This window comes from Rhineura floridana, chromosome 1 (assembly GCF_030035675.1).
Source record: "Rhineura floridana isolate rRhiFlo1 chromosome 1, rRhiFlo1.hap2, whole genome shotgun sequence".
Classification (NCBI taxonomy): Eukaryota; Metazoa; Chordata; class Lepidosauria; order Squamata; family Rhineuridae; genus Rhineura; species Rhineura floridana.
Window position 1 is genome coordinate 314,731,100 of NC_084480.1, and position 16,662 is coordinate 314,747,761.

The 16,662-nt window shown below is 40.6% G+C and overlaps 1 protein-coding gene across 1 annotated transcript in view; it reads left to right on the forward strand.

The window, feature by feature from the left end:
* Positions 1-16,662, forward strand: part of DENND3 (DENN domain containing 3) — a 72,842-nt gene that overhangs the window by 23,974 nt on the left and 32,206 nt on the right. Inside the window, exons 8-14 of the mRNA XM_061607048.1 lie at positions 1,155-1,373; positions 5,305-5,426; positions 6,406-6,561; positions 9,488-9,584; positions 12,249-12,352; positions 13,192-13,370; positions 14,450-14,971. Of these exons, the coding sequence (XP_061463032.1) occupies positions 1,155-1,373; positions 5,305-5,426; positions 6,406-6,561; positions 9,488-9,584; positions 12,249-12,352; positions 13,192-13,370; positions 14,450-14,971 (1,399 nt within the window). The remainder of the gene's footprint in view (positions 1-1,154; positions 1,374-5,304; positions 5,427-6,405; positions 6,562-9,487; positions 9,585-12,248; positions 12,353-13,191; positions 13,371-14,449; positions 14,972-16,662) is intronic.

Consider the following 16,662-nt stretch of genomic DNA (forward strand, 5'->3'; position numbering starts at 1 on the left):
AATTATGACAAACATTGCTATTAGAATATAATAAATGTTATGACGCTATGTGATTATGTACAAATCCATTCTATAACCAAAATTAATACTTGGCTAGTAAAGAAAATAATTCATCAGCCTGTTAAGGAGATTCATTCTTTATAAATCATTTCTGTGTGCCTTCTGCCACTTGTCAGAAGGAGGCAGCTGTACTGGGACACTAAAGCTATTAAGTAAAAAGAAGTCTGTAACTTCAAGTACTGTACAAGAGTTACACTGGTGAATTCCCAGACAGTGGTTAATCTGCCACTAAGTGTACTGTGGACCTATACAATTGTGCTGTGGTCTGACTATCTAGCTTTTTCTCTTTATGGAAAGCTTTTATTTATTTAATCTATCTAAAACATTTGTTTTTGGTGGGATTTTGTGCAGGAAGCATTCTAGGCAGATGGTGTCCTCTGAATAAAAGAGTTTGTATGAAAGTTGCTTTGAGCGTGAGTGAGCTTGATCTGCAGATTCAGCTGCAAAATCAATGGACTGAACCACACGTGGGTCCATGCTATGCTAACAAGGTGGTCCTAGGGTGCCTCTTTTTTCTTTTTAAACTTTTTCAACATTTTAAGCTGTTTGGCTAACAGCTCCGTGGCTGTGTAGGAAAAAAAAACTCTTTTAAAATGCTTTCTGGAAGTGACTGTACGTCATTAACATGCAGTCCCTTCCTGGGGAATGGACCAGGAATAAAAAAAAGATGGCTGCCCCCATAGGTACATGGTAAGCACTTCTTTTTGTAAAACAGGGTGGATTTGTAAGGATTTTCTTTTTTAAAAAAGGGAGACGCACACCCATTATTATTTTTTGGGGGGGAGGAATGAATCTGGGACATGGTGATCTGTCTATTCCTAGAGTCAGTAGTACAAAGGAGATGATGGTGGATGTGATGTTCAAAGGATATGAAATCCGGTAGTGACTATGACCTATGACTATGAGAAGTCTACAGAGTGTTGCCAGTACAAGTCTGCCTCCAGCTCCCTCTCCATATTGACATTCCATATGGACACATAAGATTAACCGTTGTGTGAGTTACTGAGATAATGTGTATAAAGTTTAAAATTTGTTGAATGATAAGATACTGTATGCTGCTACATTGTACGTTTATTTATTTTTTTCCTTTCCAGATAATAACGTGCATTTTAACAGAGCGGAAGATTGTTTTGTTTTCTTCTGACTGGGCATTGTTAACACTCGTATCTGAGTGCTTCATGATGTACATTCATCCTATTCAGTGGCAGCACACGTTTGTACCTATTCTGTCTCGTCAGATGTTGGATTTTGTAATGGCTCCTACATCCTTCCTCATGGGATGTCACATCGATCACTTTGAAGAAGTTTGCAAGGTCTGTTATGGATCTTTTCCAGTTCTGCTTCTCTGCTTTTATCTTTCTGTTTTATCTTTCTGAGGACTTCATTTCAGTGTATGTTTATGTTGACCTAAAAGTTGTACAAGTTCTGTAATGAATGAATTGTCTCTGTTTCTCCTTTAGATTACTGTGTTTGAGCATATATAATCCAGCCACATTTAAGGTGCTGTTAAATTCAGTTGTTTATTGAACTTAACAGCACCAAACTGGGGAAGGGCTGCAGTTCGGTGGTTGACCACCTGCCTTGCATGCAGAATGTCTCAGATGTGATCTCCAGCATCCACAGGTAGGGCTGGGAGAGTCCTGAAATCCTGGTGAACCACTGCCTATCAGTGTAGTCAGTGCTGAGCTAGATGGTCCAATGGTCTTACTCAGTATAAGGCAGCTTGCTTTGTTCCTATTTTTAAAGTTTTTATACTCTCCCTTTCAAAGAGGGGGTTGGACTCGTTGGCCTTATAGGCCCCTTCCAACTCTTAATATTCTATGATTCTATGAACCTTTTCTAGTGTGGCTTACAAACAGATAAAACAACAACAAACACAGTAATACAATAATAATAATTATTATTTATGTATTAAATTTATATCCTACCCCTTCCTCCCAGAAGGAGCCCATAGACTTATGTCTCTCACACTCACAAAATAATATTTGTTGTTTTTGAATAGAAGTTTTTCACATTGGAGTGTTATGGGCAATTACAGTTTGTGATCAGAATTAAAATAGGTTGTAGGGAATAAATGTTCGAAGACTAGATGTGTATGAAACAGTGTGTCTGACTCATCAACCAATTTGGTGAACACATATGAATTAAAAATGGAATATGGCTTACATCAACACATGGTAATATACAGTATAATGATTATGTAGTTGGAATTGCTTTTCAAGATGTTTTTCAAGATTTTTAAAATGTTTTTAACGATGTTTTCTTTTAATACTTTTAAAAAGATGCTAGTATATTTTAAAGTCTGTTTTTAAGATGTTTCAAAGTGTTTTTAGTGTTTGGTTTGCTGCCCTGGGCTCCTTCTGGGAGGAAGGGCAGGATATAAATGTTGTTGTTGTTAGTTAATGTTCCTAACCTTGTGTATGTAGTGCAGCCATGTACTCGCGTATGCAGTAACCGTTATCCCTAGATGACTAGCCAAGCAGCAGTGTGCATGCAGCACCAAAGCCCAGACGTCTCCGCCTCTCCCTCTGCCCCTGCATGCTAGCCTCTTGCTTGTACTGCTTGTGCCTCTTGCCTTGATTTCTGTGTAATTTTTTTTTATCATTAATTTTTATTCAAATTTTCAAAAACAAAACAAAAATAATTAAACAATAAAATAAAATGTTGACTTCCGATTTGTCGCAGATCAGTTATAGGTCTACAGTATATAACAAACCTGTCTCTTAAATTATATTACAAAATCACTTTCCTCCAGTAGTTATCTTAATTAATCATCAAATCTCATAAACATTACTTTATTCTTTCCACAAAAAGTCAAAGAGAGGTTTCAATTCCTTGAGAAATATATCTATCAATTTTTCTCCAAATAAACATGTCGATTAATCCATCTCATCAAATCTGTTAGGTCCAATAATTTCAATAGCCATTCTTCCATTATCTATGTTAATTCCATCTTCCATCTTCAATAATCCTGTTAAGTCCAGTAATTTCAGTAGCCATTCTTCCATTATCAATATCCCATAATAATCTTGCTGTCATAGCCATAGTCATATAATAAGAGTCTGATGGGAATTTCCTTTATCACAAATATTTCCTTGCCATCAATTCTGAATATGTTGCTGAAATATTGTTGTAAAGTCATATCTCTGTTCTTCTTTTTTACGAAATACACTGGCACATCTCTTGAGAGTTTTTCCATTGTCACATATCTGTAATTAATTCCATAGATTTTTTCTATGTCAAGCTCCATCACATCATTCCAGTCCAGAAATTTATCCAAGACATTGATAACTTTATCTCTAATATCTTCATTAATTTCTTCAGAGACAGCGTTGAATTCCAAACAGTAAATTTTATCTCTAATATCCATAAACTCCAAGTCTTTTTCCAGTTCCACATTTGTTCCAATCTCCAGGGCTTGCATCTTCCCTTTAATTTTTCTTTTTTCATCTTCTAATGCTTGTCCAGTTGTATCTCTGATCTCATCAACCTCCACTCTCACAAGATCCCCTATTTCTTTAAGCTCCTGCTTCATTTTGCCAAATTCAATTTTCATCTCCTGTCTACCCTGTCTCAGGGTTTGTTTCATTATCTCAATCTCATCCATTATTTTCTGAAACATAATTACTTCCAGGATCTCAGCCACTTTCTTGATTGCCATTCTTAAAACCACGAAGAAAAAAAAAAACACTTCTTATTCCAGCAACAATTGGGTTAATATTCCAAACCTGATGACATCACAGTGTAGACAGCACAGCCTGCCTTATCTCTTATATGTTCAGGAATGCAAAACAAATTTAGTTCACAGCATCAAAACAGTTAGTGGCATCGTGAACAAGCAGATTCGTCAAAATGAAATAGACCAAAAAAAATAGTCCCAGACATATAATACTCCAAAGTTCATAAATCAGATTTATTTATTTTTTTTCTCCTCGGAATAGAAATCCCTCATCCGTTTGTATCTTTAAAATGCACAATTCCAGGCCAGCTTTTTGCAATAATAACAAAGATAAGCTTTTTCAATTTCTTTCCTCCTTAATTTCGTGAATGAAAGAGAAGAGTTATAACTCACCCAGGGATTCTTTATAGCTGATTCATTGACAATCTCTTTTTGCTGCAACAATTTAAACCAGATGATAAAAATAGAAAGAAGGATGCTTGCCTGTTAAAATCCATTTTCCTTTAAAGAAAAGATAAACGTGTCGCTTAATCAGTTAGAGCTTGTTTGGAAGTCCGTCCGGCACTGCTGGCTGAACCTTCTCTCATAAACTAATGAAATCCAGTCCTCCCAACAAACACAGGCTTTTGTGGTTAATCTCTACGTTTCTCCCTGCCCGGGAGAAAGTCTTTACCAGTAAAAAAAAACGTTCTGACTGATTTTAAAACTGAAAAAGCTTCCTCTGAGACGAGAGCTCGTCTCAAAGGCAGGCACAGGCGAAGTCACCCTTCCCGGAAGTCCGATTTCTGTGTAATTTTCTGACGTCTCTCATGTGCTGCCACCACCACCACCACCATTGCAGTTCCAGATCAGAAGACTTTGTAAGGATAATACTGTTCTAGGTCATCCTCCAAGGAACCCTAGAAAGTAGTTTTCTGTTCTATAGGTTGTAGCTGTCAGCCCCTGTTGTGAACCTTGGTATCTGAAAGAATTCTCTGGTCTTATTCTACTGTTTCTGGAAATGGAAGCTTTCTGTAGGTTGCTATAGATTGAGACTAAGGATCTACCTAGGGAGACCATGAAGGATGGGATAGGAACATGAGAAGCTATCTTTATACCAAGTCGGGCGAGTGGTACATTTAGCTCAGTATTGTCTACACTGACTGGCAGCGGTTCCCCAGGGTTTGGGTAGACATTTTTCCCACCCATACCTGGAGATGCCAGAGACTGCACCTGAGACCTTTTGTGTGCAAACTGTATACGTTACCACTGGGCTACAGACCTTCCCCTTAATTTGAACTCTGTTCTAATATTTTAACCACAGTCACTATTGATGCTTTTGTTCAATAAGTTTATGCATGCTTGCATAAATCATTGTGCAAAATATTTATCCTCCTAGCTCTGTGACTATTATGGAGCATAGATGCTGGATCTCCAAATCTACGTATTTTTATAAATAAGGTAATTGAGATACATAATCTACAATTAAAATTATTTCCATTGTTAGTATTGCCATGTATCCCATTTCTTCTGCTTCTTAATGCTTAATTAATTTAATTAACCTGTCTGTATCTTGGAACAAAAAGGAAGCTGATGACTTAATTCTAATTAACATTGATAATGGAGATATTGCACAATCCAAGTCATCTGAAGACGAGACTGAAATTCCAGATATCCCATTGCAGGCGGCAAACACTTTTATAGCAAGGTAAAAATAAATGTTAATAGTGAAAAATGAAATTATTTGACATAGAATAAGCAATATAGTGCAATGTTGTGTACCTGCCCATTCTTCTGCTCGGTGCAAGTGAGGACATGGGTTGGGCAGGGACTGAAATTAGCTTCATTCAATATGATTAGAAGGATTGATTCCTTTGCTGGAGTGGAGAGCCTAGGTGAAGCAATATGGCACCTGAGTAGTGGTAAATTGTGTATGTTAATTAATTTATAAAATTTATCACATATACACAGAGAATTGGCTTTCTGAAATCTGAAAGAAATCAGAAATAAGCTTTCAATGCAACAGTATCATCATCTGCTATGATAAAGAGTTTGAGATTTCCATATACCTTAATCCCATTTTCTCTTTGCCTACTGAAAACTAACTAGATGAGTAGATTCCTTCATACATACTCCAAATTCTCTCTAAGCCATATTGCATGCGTAACTAAGCCCGTTGGTTTCAAAGGGTGCACTGCCTTGCAGCCATTCCACTCTGCAGGGGAAGGGAGGTCCATCCTTCCTCCTCCCCGCACTCCTAAGTTTACCACTGAGGCCATGGGGGGTGATACTTGCCTCCCCCGATCTCTCTTGAGGTGTGTGTGTGTGAGGAGAGGTCAGATTCCTTCACCCTGTGATTTCTATAGGGGAGCAAAATGTTGGGCCTGGAGATGGTGCCAAAGGGTGTGCCGCCACTGAGCCTGGCTGAACTGTGTGCTCAGAGGTAAGTGCACAAGTGCTGCCCCCATGCGGGACCTGTTTTTGCACTTGGATGTTAGGTAGGAGTCCCCCAAACCCCAGGATTCTCCTGCATACCTCAGGGATCTCCCTACTGCTCGGGACCCAGTCTCTCCCTCTCCTTTGCATGCCAGGGAGCTACTTTACTAGTCAGAGGAGGGATTAGGTTTGAGGAAATCACCTTTCAAAATGCACTAAATCTTATGTGTCTCATTTTCTGCTTCTTACAGGGTTGAAAATCTTCAACTACACTACGATCTAGAACTCTGCCACCTTGGTTCCTGTACAGACCTTAGTGAAATTCAGTTGCGTAGGAGGAATTGGCAACAGAAGTTGAATTCTGAAATTCAGCAGATTACTCTGCAGTTAATAGTCAATATATTTAGGTAGGTGATGAAACATTCCTTGTGTAGTGCATGATCCTGGCCCTCAAAAGCTCTTGTTCTGTACCTGTGAGACTCTGTTCCTATCGTCTGTACTAAAACGGAGAGTCCCTAGATTTGGTAAAGGAATAAATGAGGCTTTGTATCTGATGCTCATTATGACAGGGCTTCCCATAGGCATCTGGTTGCCTGTTGTGAGAACAGGATGCTGTACTAAATGGGCTCTTCTTGTGTGCATAGTGAGTGTTAAGCACCCTAGTTCACATTAGGTTTACTTTTAAGCTCTCGGGATACCCATGCGAAGCATGGGTGAAAAGTGCATGACAAACAAATCAGACTCGTAGCAGGAGGGAGACACACTGCAAACAATTCACCGACTTAATTTTATGAACTATGTAAGCTGGCAGGACCAAGTTTTGAGGATAGGATAATTGTTCAGTTAATTTTTTTTTCATTAGATTTATTACAGTCAATTGACCAGCCAGATTGTTCAGTTAAAAGGATTATATGCTTACAGCCAAGACTTTTTATGCTGAGCCTTGAGATGGGTTGTTTGCTGCCTCTGTCACACTTTGTGTGTATTTGTTGTAATGTGGTGACTAACTTTTGTCACTTGACATTTCTCTTTCTATCAGTGCAAGTGTAACATTTTCTGATGCCTTGCTAATCATGGTTACAAGAATAAGAGAATCCTGCAAGTTTGCATTCTCTTCCTTCCTGTCTTGTTCAAATCTTCCCCTTTTTGCATTACTTCTCTGCCAAGGTCACTGACCGTAGCTAGCTTCTGATGAGAGCCAGATATGAGCTTCATCTGTTTTTAATGTTCACTGCAGTGCAGACATAATGCTGTACCATGGTTACTGCTCAAAATGCAGTGGAATTTCAATGGTAGAGGAATGAGTAAGAGAGTCCATGTGGTAAGAGATCAGGAAATGCTGCATCTCCCCTAATACCAGTGAAACATCACTGTGGCTACTTTTAAAATTAAAAAAGAGAGAGAGAGAAAATAGAATTTGGAAAAAGTGTTAGGGTTACAGAAAAACATGAAAACTACAATCTTAATTTAGAGTGCACAACTGGTACCCTTGGCACAATAGTCAGGCACTTCCATCAAATCAGCTTTTCTAGCTTAGATTTTGAATATCAATGCTCTAGGGAAGAATGGCTGCTGTCATAAATATTTGACCAATGCTTTCTATGAAACAGTGAAGTGATGCAGAGCTAAAGAGAAGATTGGGAAATTTTGACTTGGTCCTTAATGGTGTGAGATTACCCATAAAGGACCAGGTTCGCAGCCTAGGGGTCATCCTTGACTCCCAGCTGTCCATGGAAGCTCAAGTTTCATCAGTGAGCCAGGCAGCTTGGTACCAATTACATCTGGTACAGAGACTGCGTCCCTACCTCCCTGTACATCTTCTCCCACGAGTGATGCATGCCCTGGTCTCCTCTCGCTTAAACTACTGTAATGCGCTCTACGTGGGGTTACCCTTGAAGACAGTCCGGAAACTACAGTTGGTACAAAATGCGGCGGCACGCTTGATAAAGCAGAGCCGCCACCAGGATCATATTACCCCAGTGTTGGTGGATCTGCACTGGTTACCAATTGTGTACCGGGCCCAATTTAAGGTGTTGGTATTAACCTTTAAAACCCTATACGGTTTTGGCCCAGTTTACCTGAAGGAACGCCTCCAGTATCACCAAGCATGCCGCCAAACAAGGTCAGCCTTCTCTCGGTCCCACCGGTGAAAACAGCTAGGCTGGTGCGGACCAGAGAGATGGCTTTTTCGATCATGGCCCCCACCCTCTGGAACTCGCTCCCTTTTGACCTCCGTCATGCCTCCTCCCTGACGGTCTTTCGCCAAACCCTAAAGACCTGGTTATTCAGGCAGGCCTATGGGATTCTTGGGGTGGGCTAGGTTTTATATTATATTAATTGTAGATGGATTGATGTTTATGTTTGATTGATCATTGTATATTGTTTTATATTGTATTTTTGCTGTAAGTCGCCCAGAGTGTCAGTGAAGTCGGACAGATGGGCGACTAACAAATAAAATTTATTATTATTATTATTATAAAGCCAGTCAACATTCTGTCCATATGCTTGGGATTTTTGTTTCTTCTTTTTCTTCCAGCTTTCCCTTTGTTCTTTTCCCCAGTAGTGTCTTTCTTTTCTTCTACTGCTTTATGCTCCAGAATCCAGAATTCCAGTAAAGGAAAATAAAAATGGGAAGCATTTGTTGCTTGCAAATCAGGATGTGTAGGCTTGCAATAATTAAGAAAGTATTGCTTGCAGAGATCTTAGGCTAATGTAAGCCATCTTCTTGTAATAGTCAACAGTACAGATGCCTTTAGAAAGGGATTACACTGGTTTACAGTACACCAGTCGGTGGCTCCAGCTATTTTAGAAGAGAATGATCCTTCATGTATAACAGTTTCTTAAACCTAATTTCGTGTACACTTTTTGTGTACTGAAAATGCATTGCAAAATCCACTTAGGAGTTGCGTTCTGATCCACAAGCAAGTTTGGGAGCTTCGTATTGGGTTGGTCCACTGTGAAAAGTGGACCAAACGTATTCATTTTCCATCAATAACTTGTATGCTTTCACGACATATGCTGTAGTGCTTGTTTCCATCCATGTCATTATTTACATGTTATGGATGCTCTCTGCTGTATTATAGCAACACACACACACCAGAATGTGTTGCTTAAGACTTCCAAAAGAAGGTTATAATAGAATTAAGGGAAATGCAGGTTGAATACTTCCATCTAGAAATGTCTAGCACTGAAGTCAGTGAAAAAGGACACTTATAAATTCTTCTTCTTGTTGTTGTTATGTGCCTTCAAGTCGATTATGACTTACGGCGATCCTATGAATCAGTGCCCTCCAATAGCATTCTTGAGTTTGATATAATCCTGTTTTGTCAATAGGGAGGTGAAGGACCATCTGAATTATGAGCACAGAGTATTTAATAGCGAAGAATTTATGAAAACAAGAGCAGTTAGTGATCAGCCGTTTTACAAAAAGGTAAATCTTCAGAATTTATTTGAAAAGTTTTGTCACTTTAGTTAATATTGTAACTGAGACTTTAAAGAAGAGTTCAGGTATTTTTTGCATTTGATCTGTAGCTTCCTTTAACTTGTTCTTTTGTGGGAAGTACATGAATTCAAGATTTCATAACCACCCTGTATCTGCCTATTTATTCATGAATTTACCTCACTGAAGTCATTTGGTCTTCCCTGTGCATATCTGATGAAAGGAGGATTATACCTTTTGGTCTTCTATTATGCAGTGGGAGACCTTGGCTTAAATATTGCCAGGGACCAGACTGATATCAACATCTCCATGTATCCGTAATATATTGTACCTTGTTGTGGGCTGTAATTGTAATCATTTGTAGGAGTCAATCCTGAAAAGTAGGGTATAAAGGTCACTGGTTGCTACTTGATAAAGTGTGCCTGTCTGTGTTTAGTCTTGGGCTTGGACCATCTGTTAAAAATATGTTTTAAAATGTATTTGTATTAACAGTGGCATTCACCATAGCATTTGCACTTGAACAATGTGAAAACGATGTTTGGTATCATCTGTTGAGCTTAAGCTGTTAATTGTTGTTTGAACATGGACAACAAAGCTTGTAGAGTGCCTTGTCAATGTCCCTGAAGTGAAATTGTTCCTGTGACAAAAGCCTTGGAGGCTGTAAATAAATGTAGCTTCTGCCGCAAAGCCATATTGAGAACATCTGCCGCCTAGTGGATGGACACAGCTAGAAAAGTGCATTTGAGAATAAAGAGGTAATTAGAATAACAGTGCTCCCACCTTCAGTTTTTCAGCCATTAAAGTGAAAGAGGGCAACATTTTTTATAGTCTCTTTATGGTCCTGAACACCTGCTGCTTTTGCAGTTTTCGCTGTGAATCTTCCTGGAGAAGGCAAGTCTGACTGCTGCCGCATACGCCTCGGTCACATCCTGGTTGAACTTTTGCAGTATGCTCTGTGTGGGGTGGCCTTTCGAAGAGTGTTCAGAAACTGCAGTTTGCACAGAATGCTGCTGCCAGGTTGCTTCTAGGGCCTTGTTCTTTGGAACACTTTATTCTGCTAGCATCTGATCTGTGATGGCTCTTAGTTATTTCCAAGCCTAATTCAAAGACAGGACAGACAAAAGGAAGTACTTCTTTACTCAGCGCATAGTTAAACTATGGAATTTGCTCCCACAAGATGCAGTAATGGCCACCAGCTTGGACGGCTTTAAAAGAAGATTAGACAAATTCATGGAGGACAGGGCTATCAATGGCTACTAGCCATGATGGCTGTGCTCTGCCACCCTAGTCAGAGGCAGCACACTTCTGAAAACCAGTTGCCGGAAGCCTCAGGAGGGGAGAGTGTTCTTGCACTCGGGTCCTGCTTGCGGGCTTCCCCCAGGCACCTGGTTGGCCACTGTGAGAACAGGATGCTGGACTAGATGGGCCACTGGCCTGATCCAGCAGGCTCTTCTTATGTTCTTAAAGTGTTAGTTATTGCCTTTTAAAGCCCTAAATGGTTTGGTGCCTTGGTAGTTTAACGAACACATAAAGTTTCCTTTACATTGCCCCCCCCCCTTTTTCCTCTTGCTTCCTTTCTCTTGCACAGCACATTACAGTTGCTACAACTGGCAGAAAAATCATTAAATGTTCCACCAAGACCATCAGCAATTTTCAGCTGATCTGTGGGCGAAAAACAATTTAGGAACCACTGGTCTAGTGCATTGTCCACATTTGACTGGGAGCAGCTCTTCCGTGGTTCGGACTGAGGGCCTTTCTCAGCCGTACCGGGAGATGCCAGGGACTGAACTGGGGTCCTCTACATGCAAAGCATGTGCTCCACCACTGAACTATAGCTTAGCTGCCAGTTGAGATCTGCAAGGGGACTCCGCTCCATGTCAGCTGTTGGAAATACAGCTAATAGGAACACAGGATGGGGCTTTCTTGGTTGCGTTGCTCAGATCCAAACTCCCTTCTTCAGGATGGCTACTTAGCCTCTTCCCTGTTATATTTCCAGAGGTTTGTGAAGATAATCAGGCCTTTGATGCTTGTTAACTTGCTGTCTTTTATTTGGTTGCTTCCGATTTTGGCTACTTCTGTGATACTCATTTTCCACAAATACTTAGTTTTTGTTTTAATTATATTTTTAATATATGGTTGTACACCACTTTGAGAGCCCTTTAGATTTAAAAGTCATATAGATATTATTTTAAAATGTGTTTATTCATCAAGACTGAGGACCATATTGCTGTGCTTGCCCTCAGTGATATCCATGCGTAGTCAACTCTGGCCATTCTCACCATGTGCCCTTATACTTTTCATGGTGTGGTCCCTGTTTGGCCAGGTTTGACTGCTCCTAGGGAGAAGACCCAGTTAAAAAACACAACAAACAGAAAAGCAGCAGATTGGGGAAACAATGGATGTGGTCAGGTGCAAAGGAAAAAAATGCAGCATTAAGAATTTTTGACAGGACATACTCCCCCACCTCCTCCTCACAAGCCCTATTTTGTACTAAAAAATGAAAGACATGAATTTTGGGTGTGAAGTTCTAATCTGAGTATACAGAAATACAAGTTCATTTTTAAAGGGCCGCTTCTGGGAGATTTGGTGTCAGTGAATACCTAGCACTTTGAATCTGTCCAGATGTTAACGTTGCATATCTGTTGTGCCTTACAGGTGTTGGAGACCTATATGTTTCACTCTTTCCTTAAAGCTCGCCTTAACAGAAGGATGGATGCTTTTGCTCGCTTAGAGTTGAGTACTGAAACTGAAGAAGACAGGTGAAACCTTTCACTCTTTATTTTATACTCTTAGCTACATGAAAGTACATGGCAAATTACATGTTTGTGCTCCATTGAGCACATGACATTTTAATGAAGCATGATTTAAAATACTCTGTGCAATCTGTTGGCCTCATAATTCAATAATTCTATGGCTTGGTAACTGACTTTGTGGGACAAAACAGCCTGGGTTTTGCCAGTTCTGGGCATTCCAGAGTATACCATTTGGCAAATAATTTCTTTCACTAATTTTCTAGCTCTTTTTGGGAAAGCCTAGATCAGAGTGGGGCTGGACAGAGCTTTTAGCAGTCTTGAGTGTTCGTTAGCAAGAATATGGATTTATTTTGTAGATATGCCACTTTTGAGCATTCCCAGGCAAAGCTTTCAAATAATCATTTGTTTTTCTGTGGTAGAGGATGACATCCAGGTATGGGCGCTCGAAGGCTGGATTATGCTAGCTAGCTTTGTGGACACCTTCTAGAAGAGGCAGCAACCTACCTTCAGTCTTTCACTTTCCCTGTTCCAACAAGATGGCTTTTTCCTCAGCTCTACTCTTCCTCTTCTAAATCTAACCCCTCCCCAAATCCCCACCACCAACAACTTTTTTTCCTTCTGCTGCTCCATTTCCTTCCCTTTCTTGTACTTTCCCCACTACTTTTCTTTCCGTGCTTGGAAGGAGGAGTGATGGAGGAGTAGTGAGGGTGCCATGGCTGTGATGCTGCGGGCAGGGGAGAGTGTGTTGCTCTTCATTCAGGGGCTCCTCTGACTGTCATGAGGGTGGAGATTTTACTGGACGTCGCTGGTAGACTGAAAAAATATACATGGTTTGTTTTCTTTAGATTAAGTTCGATACTCAGTCCAAGGAGACCGACCATGGAAAAAATGGTTTCAAAAAGATTTAATCCTCAGTATATGATCAGCAAGCGTATGGGACTGAGTTTGCCTAATCTGCAAGAGATCCCGCCAAAGGATGGCCCAGCAAGGCATTCATCTCTTCGGCGTATCGACGTGACGCACGGTAAGAGGAAACCTTAGCTGGCTACCATAGCTGCAAAAAACCCCAACAATTTGGCTGTTAACAAAAATAAGAGAGAGAGGTACACCTCACAACATTTATATATGTTGGTCCATGTGCACCCAAACGTCTTGGGGTTGAAGGAGAGGAGGAGATGACAAGAGTCACAGTGACACTGAGGCTTGCAGTGGGATATAAGAGTGAAGCCATTTTTGTATAAGAAGGCTTTCCCTGAAGTGTAATGCAGCCACTTCATGGAATATTAATTGTACATCTGTAGAAACGGTTATTCATTTCAGATGCTGTATCTTTTTTATTTTATCTTTTTTGTCTTACTGTACACCGCTTTTGATAGCTTTTGGCTATGAAGTGGTTTGTAAATCTGTTAAATAAATAAAGTCACAGAGGAAGGAACCAAAGCCTTGCAAATAGGAGGCTAGTTCATGGGGGCCCAGCACTGTCAAGGTAGTTGCTGTGACAAAGGCCAGGTTTCAGGAAGAGTATAGCTCAGAAGGTGGCGGGCAAGATGCTGTCTTATTGCCCCCAACTTCTTAAAACAACAGGAGAGCTGCATTATGAAACCATATTCTGAGCATGAAATACAGAACTGTGTTCTCAAATCCTTCTCAGCCTAGCTCCTTGGCTTGCTCATTGAACATGGCACCAGGCCAGTTTTGTTTAACGTTGTGGATTAACAGTTACTAACAAACCTGTTTTCATTAATGTAGGATTCTTTCATAGACCTATAATTTTTTCTTCCCTGCTTCTGTTCTCCTTAGGAGCTAACTCTACACCCATATAACTTTTTAAAAGTTTGTTTTAAAAGTTTCCTCCTTTTTGGGCTGCATTTTGTAGACCAACTCATGGCATCATTAGGGATGGGCTGTCAGGTCTTGGAATCCAATTTTGTCCTACTGCAAAGCCCTATTCATTCCTTCTGCCAGTCTTTTTGTGATCCTTTTCAGAAGAGTAAACATAGGCAGGCCTTTCCTAAAGTCAGTGAAACCAGAGTGTGGTAAGGATACAGCAATGGTCAGTGGCCTTTGGAGTTTTATTTGTAAACAACTTGTCTTTTTTTCTAGCTACAAGATCATCCTCTAAATCAGTGAGCACCTTTAAGATCCCAGAAATCCACTTTCCTCTTCTGAGCCAGTGTGTCTGCTCTTACTACGTTGACTTTAATAATCATCTCAGCAGAGCTATCAATATTTTGTCCCCTGATAACTCTGCACTTCTTGCAAGGTATTTCTACCTTCGAGGACTTATTGGTTTGATGCAACGAAAGCTTCTGAATGCACTTTCAGACTTCCAAAATCTGTATAAGACAGATATAAGGATATTTCCTACTGACCTTGTGAGGAAAGTGGTGGAAATCCTTCCCCCTTTGGAGCGGTCCCAGGCAGATCAGAAGCCAGAGCTGAAGAGGCTGATAAGTCAAGTGATGGATAAGCAAAGGGAAATAAGCAAAGTAGATGACCGGGTGAAAAAGTTTCAGTTGCCAAAAACTCACATGCAGTTGGATGACTTTGTGAAGCGCATTCAAGAATCTGGGATTGTCAAAGATATTGACACTATACATCGGCTGTTTGATGCATTAACAGTAGGTAAGCAAAAAAATATATACAAAAAATGCTCACATATAGATGCTTTTATCAGAATTTTTCATCCTTACATTTTTTCTGTCTTGAATATTGCTATTTCTGTTCGCATAAACGTGCCCATTCTCTGATATGTTTGTTGCTGCTGAGAAGATTCTGGCAAATCTGACTACATTAGCAAATGTTGTCCTTCATTTGCCTGTTCTTAGTTCCTGATTGCTCGCCTATTGCAAACTTCTGTGTGAGATGATTGTAATGCAAATTATAAAATTATTTAATAATCACTCATTGCAGGTTGTCTTTAATGTTGGTAGATTCATATTCAGCTGCAATATTGCTTCCATATTTCAGTGTTCTTATGGTCTCATACTAGGAGACCTCTTTTACTGCTATAGTGGCATTTGCCCAGTCATGCTTCAGTAGCTTGATAATTGTAGGAATCAAATGAGGAAAGAGCATTGCTGCAGAAGAAATGTCTATTCAGTCCTTTCTAGAAATGAAAAACACAGGATATATTAGCTCTGTCTGTCACCTCTCTGCAGCGTTCTTGCCCAAAGCAAGTACTTGCCTGATGCAGGTAGAATTTTAAATAAGCTTGCCAAGCTAGTGTGGTTCAGCTGATACCTCCTTTAGACCTCTAATAGCCTATGCAAGTTTGCTGCTGAGAGCCGGCACACTGTCAGTGGCCGTGTCTGGAATTTGGCATTGTAAAGATTGAGTTGAAGTGCTTAGATCAGTGGGATAGTGTGGGGATTTAAGCAATAGTTATTGTAAAAGTTATTTGAACTATACTTAGTGGTAAATTAATAATAATTGCTGAGGTGTCTTGTTTGATAGGCAGCACTTGCAGATGATATGTATAGTAGCAGTTAATTTTGGTTTTATCTGTGGGACATCAAGGTAGGATTAGTAATTGTTTTGGGCAGGGGAGGGGAACCCTTTTCAGCCCAAGGGCCAGATTCCCTTCTGAGCAACTTTCCCACGGCCATGTGTCATTGGTGGGCAGGGGCAGGGGCAACAGTGGCCAGAGCAACAAATGTAAATTTGACCTTTGTGCAGTTTCTACACACACTCCTTTCTGTCCTGCATCCTGGCAAGCAAGACGCATGATCAGAGTTCAAGGAGATGTTGAAGCCAGGGAAAAACACTCGGGGTGCAAAGCAGGGCCAGTGAGGGGCGTGGCCTGGGGGGAGGGGCTGTGGCCTGGAGAGACTTCCAAGGGCCAGATGGGGAGGGCTGCATTAGGCTCCTGGGCCTGTGGTTTCCCACCCCTGGTTTTGGGGATGAGGGATAGCCATTGTACTGCTGCTGCCCCGTTGCCTTTTCCTGTCTTGACCACTGCCCATTTCTGCCCATTTCTCCTGCGACTGGGTTGGCCGTCTTTGGTATCTCTTTGCTTCGCTTGCTCCACTTCAGCTTGTAATACGTAATCCTCATGAAGCTGCTGCTTCTGGTCAGAAAAAAGGAGATGGATGCTTGAATTCATGACAAAGGGGAAATGGGTGGATGGGCTGCAATGGGGTAGCAGTCTGGGAAGAAGACTGATCATGGAGGATGGGGTGCCCAGGCAAGAAGTGGTTGTTTCTGGGGATGACTGGGCAACCTGAACAGTCATGTGCATGCTCGGAACGAGGACTTGCTGTGTATGTGGTTTAGGTTAAGAAGGAAGTTTCACTGGTGTGATACACGTGTCCAGA